The 5,292-nt window shown below is 50.0% G+C and overlaps 1 protein-coding gene across 1 annotated transcript; it reads right to left on the reverse strand.

The window, feature by feature from the left end:
- Positions 1 to 4,014: 4,014 nt before the first annotated feature.
- Positions 4,015 to 4,968, reverse strand: LOC144160012 (uncharacterized). Its single transcript, XM_077691640.1, has one exon. It carries the CDS (start codon positions 4,966 to 4,968, stop codon positions 4,015 to 4,017), a length of 954 nt encoding a protein of 317 aa, XP_077547766.1.
- Between the last annotated feature and the right edge of the window lie 324 nt (positions 4,969 to 5,292).

Genomic DNA, 5,292 nt, shown 5'->3' on the forward strand with positions numbered 1-5,292 from the left:
CAGGCGCACATGCGCGTTCTGCTCCTTTCGTTTACCGCCGATGCAGCTAGACGGCGCCCCGATGCGGTTCGGCCACAGCTCCCGTGCTCCAATTACTTCTGACGGCACCTGTACCAAGACCCGACTGGGCATTTGAACATTCGTTCCGGTAAGGTGGGTTAGTTCCGCTGACGGGCACTCCTCGCCGTACCCGCATTCGTTCCGATGAGGGGTGACCCTCCTTGCCGTGCACGCGCAGGCGGGTCCCGGTACACACGGAACACACAGTATGCTAAAACTATCCAATGTTTTTGGACGAAATTTGCAGCGAAGCAAGCAGACACGCGACCCAATTTAACAGCAGAGCTGTTCAGGCCGACGCAAATTCGTTCGACGTAGACAGAAAACCCGGAGCGCACGTGAGCGCCTGCCTATCGGCGACCGTACGGCGTCGTCCAGGCTTGCGCGTATGCTTACGCCACATGAGAGCTCCCCCCTTCGTCGTTGTCGTCGTGTAGCGGCCGGCGCGCCACGGGTCCGCCGCTCCGAAAACGATGACGACGAATCTGTCAAGCCATCCCTTCACAATCCACACGTGGAGACTTTTTTTTCATGAAAAAAAAACTCTCCTTGGCCAATCCCCCTAAGTGGGTATACGCCATTTTTCTGGGCCACCACCTCCACCACCACCACCAGCAACTACTGACGAAGAAGTGGAGGTCTAACGAGGAGAGGACGCGCTACAAGAGGATTTGCCCTATGCCGCTGCGCCGTCGGAAGACGATTACGAAAGAGATGACAACGATTGCTGCTTTTTTTCTTTAATGTATGAAAAATTTAGGCACACTCACGATCACACATCACGACTAAAAGGCAACGCAAAAGCTTACAGGCATCGAAGGAGAGGCACAAAGTCCAACTGCATTTTGCGCCCGTCAAAAGTTGAATAAAACACTGCACATACTTCAATGGTCTTTGCTTTGCAATGCCTTCCAAAACGACTTTGCACTGCTGGGGTCCGGCTGCTCCCTCTCTCCTGGGATACGCTGTCAGTGTCGGGAGAAGCTAAGTCTATTCCCAGCGCATCTCTCTCTCTCTCTCTCTCTCTCTCTCTCTCTCTCTCTCTCTCTCTCTCTCTCTCTCTCTCTCTCTCTCTCTCTCTCTCTCTCTCGCTCTCTCGCTCTCTCAGCGCTGCTGTTTCTCCAGCTTTGCACCACAAGTGCAGGCTGCGCTGTTTTTCTTTTTTTTTTTTTGCTCATCCTTTGGTAGGGACTATTCCTTTCTGAATAATTAATGAAATTTGCAAGGACGAAGGTGTTCTTCTAGCAGACAAACATGGGGCGCTCCCTTTCCCTTCCGTAGAAGTCCAAGCGTTCACAGTAGACGGGAATTATACAACCTTCGCAGCTTCACGGTGGACATCTAAAGCTAAGCAGTACAAGTAAATGAAACCCGGCGCAATGACAGAGCCGTTCTAGCCGCCAATTATGATATATTTTTTGCTCGGAAATTTTCGATAAACAAGAGTTGCAACCGTGTTTTGTAACCATACTTGTTCCGTTGATGCGTATGCATGTATAACGGACTCCGTTAGAGAATTCCCGGCGGGAACTTTCTAACGTTTACAACTTCACTGTGTACTAATTGCGAAAAGTTAATGAAATCCGGAATAGTGATAGAATCGTCCTAGCGGCCAAATGTCATTATTGTGTTTGGGTAAGTTTGGCAAAGAGAAGTTACAGCCGTTTAATGCTGAGCATTTGCGATAAAGGTGAATTTTTCGCAAGACATTTTGGCCTCCCCAGATTTGTTGAGGACAGAAAAAATTTACGGAACCGAAGCCGCGATCATCTTCGCGGTGAATTGCTGCAATCACACAAACTACGGAGACCCGCCGCGGTGGCCCAGTGGCTATGGCATTGTGCTGCTGAGCACGAGGACGCGGGTTCGATTCCCGGCCGCGGCGTTCGCTTTTCTGATGGAGGCGAAAAGTAAAAACGCCCGTGTGTACGAGATTTCCGCACACGTTAAAGATCCCCAGGTGGTCAAAATTAATCCGGAGCCCTCCACTATGGCGCGCCTCATCGCCTGCGTTGCGTCGCAGCGTTAAACCCTACAACCAATAAGTCATATAGACTGCGCACAAAATATATATATATATATTCCGCCACCATATCGGTGGATAGCTGCGCCATAGACAGTGCAACTGCAAGTGTAAACCGAACGTGGACATATCGTGCCTTTGCATGGAACAGCTTACATGGACAGCGTGGACAGCGCATCACAGGGACAGCGACAGCGCATCACCTTGATAATGGCATGGAAGGAGTAGCAACAGCAAGTTTCGCGGGACGCAAGTGATGATGATGATGATGTCCTCAAATATTTTGGCACGTACCCACAAGGGGGGATTGGCCAGGGCTACACCGGTTAAATACGTGGGGACTTCAAAATACTTATTTCCGGAAAGAGGCTGTAAAAGGAAACTTAGTTCTAAATGAAACCCGAATTACCCATTAATCAAAGCGGCAGATGAAGCACAAACTCGGTCCCGATTTCTTCTTTCTTTATTTCCTTTACTCCATTCTGGCTAACTGAGAGGGTGCCCGCTCGAGGGCGCTGTTTGATGATGTACGGTGGAAGAGCCACCACGTGGTATTTTTCATTTTTCACGGGGAGAGAGAGAATCAACAAGTTTTCTTTATCATTCAGAAAAAATTACTACACAGTTAGTACGTCGCTTGAATGTCCCTCGTGGCGCGGTACCTACAACTTGCTTCATCGACACTTTAATGATTGAGACAGTACTTCGCAAGTTAGATAAATAATTACCATTACTTAATTAAATCTCACTAAAGAAAAAACTTGCAACTACACTGTACTGGAAACATTATGCACTAACTTTTCCTTGAGTAACGCCCTATTTTTTTAAATCTTGGTGCCTGATAGTTGGGACACCTGTATACCAGGCACGTACCAGAGGCACGCTACCTTTAATTGATTGATTGATTGATTAATTTGGGGTTTAACGCGCCGACGCTACACCAGCGATGAGGCGCGCCGTAGTGGAGAGATCCGGATTAATTTTGACCACCTGGGGATCTTTAACATGCGCCGAAATCTCGAACGCAGGTGTTTTCGCTTTTCGCCTCCATCAGAAAAGCAGCCGCCACGGCCGAGAATCGAACCAGAGCCCTTGTACGCTACCTTCGCAGTGATGACATGCCTGCTTACGTGTAAGGACAAAGGAGGAAATTTCGGTTCTGTGCTCATCGGATGTTTCGAGGCAGCGAAGAAGAACAGAAGTTATCCGTGTTCGGTCACCACACTTATTATTTTACGCGAACTCGCATGGGATTTCGTATTCCTTTCTTCCACGGAAATGAAACGCACTTCTCCAGCATTTGCACATCCACGTGTGGACCCTTGTCAAGTAAATTAGAAAAGGCTTCAACAGTGCACATTTAGGGTGCCGGCCGTCACAAGTGCGAGGTTAAGGAAGCGCGTATTCTGCTTAAGTCTGGACTAGTAGGAGCGATGCCTATGCCCGGAAAGATCGAATCCAATGTGCAATGTCACTTGCAAGCTGCACAGAGTGTAATATCTGTTTTCGGGAAGCTCGCTGCGCGAACAGCGGCATCCCCGTCCCCACGTAGTCACCGAGAGTAGAGATCAAACTTTATATTTTTATGTGGAAGTAGCAAAGGAAAACAAGAAAAGAACAACAACAACAACAACAGGAACAATGACAAAAAAGAACGAACTGAACTGACGGCCAGAGTCCACAACAGTCCGCAACCGGGATTGTTTACCTGCAGTTTCCCAAGGCAAAACTACACTCAAGCGCCGATCAACGCCGTCGACAAAGTGGTTGTGTTTTCTTGCTGCTAGCTCATTTTCACGGGGTGGTGGGGGGTGGGGGGTGGTAGGGGTGGTGAAGGAGCCGTCCATGAAGAAGTCTTGTCGGTCGCTCGCGTGCGATCCGTGTGAGGAGCATCATTCCTCATCGTCAACTTCTTCCTCATTGTTGTCTTCCTACTCGTTGTCATCTTCCTTTTCATCGTCATCCTCCTCCTTACTGTCATACTCCTCCTCCTCATTGTCATCTTTCTTCTCAACGTCATCCTCCTCCTTACTGTCATACTCCTCCTCCTCATTGTCATCTTTCTTCTCAACGTCATCCTCCTCCTTACTGTCATACTCCTCCTCCTCATTTTCATCTTCCTTCTCAACGTCATCCTCCTCCTTACTGTCACACTCCTCCTTCTCATTGACATCTTCCTTCTCAACATCATCCTCCTCCTTACTGTCACACTCCTCCTCCTCATTGTCATCTTCCTCACCCCAATTGTCGTCTTCCTCCTCCTCATTGTCATGTCCTTCCTCCTCCCCTTTGGAACCTTTCTTCTCCTCCTTGGCGTCTTTCTTCTCCTGTCCAATGCCGTACTCCTTGAGCAGTTCCTCGAACATGCCAAGCTGCTTGACCCTAGAGGTATGGATGATGTCGTCGTACTTAGCCTTGGCTAGGACCACCAGGGCGTTCAGGTCTTCCGGGGACACGATCTTCTCCAGCCTCTCGTGCACACGCTCCAGAAAGCTGGACAGCTGCAACTTGCGCAGTCGGTGGTAGTCCAGGTCGGCGAGCATGAGCCGGTAGCTGCACTCGTCCAGGATGCGAAGGACGTGGCGGGTGTACTTGATGCCCGGGCACTCGACGCGGTAGCACCGAGGCACGATGCGCATGTCGCGGCATCGCAGGAGGAAGGCCGCATAGCTGGCGTAGTCGGCAAGGTCGAACATGGAGCGGAAATAGCGCTTCACCAGCTCCATGGGCCGGCGGCCGTAGGTCCTGCGCAGGTGCCGCTTCAGCGTCGAGCGGCTCAGGTACGGCGGTGGAGGTTTCTTCACCGGCGAGCCGTTGAGTCCCTTTTTGTCGAGCATGGTGGTCGCACGACTGTCTCCGGACGCCAAGTTGGAGTGGCCCAGCATCGTACTCGCTGACGTTCAGTCGACCAAAGTGGGCGGCTTCCGAATTCCTAATGAGCACGAGAAGATCGTCTTCGTTCTCTTCCTTTATCTCCAGCGAGGTGTATGCTACGTTAAAAAGAGCGACATTGGCAGCACTTTTGCAAGAGCGCATGGGTGCTCCTTTTGTCATCAACCGTAACTGTACTTTTTTTTCGCTTCAATTATGGATCGCGCTCAGTAAACCCTGCGTGCAACATATTGTACATTCAGATATCAGCGTTCCTTAAACAAAATGGGCTGAAAGAGAAACCGAAACAGTCTCTCCAAGCTACTGACTGACTGAAT

Source organism: Haemaphysalis longicornis, unplaced genomic scaffold (genome assembly GCF_048455015.1).
Source record: "Haemaphysalis longicornis isolate Haplotype H1 unplaced genomic scaffold, Haemaphysalis longicornis Haplotype H1 scaffold_1, whole genome shotgun sequence".
NCBI lineage: Eukaryota > Metazoa > Arthropoda > Arachnida > Ixodida > Ixodidae > Haemaphysalis > Haemaphysalis longicornis.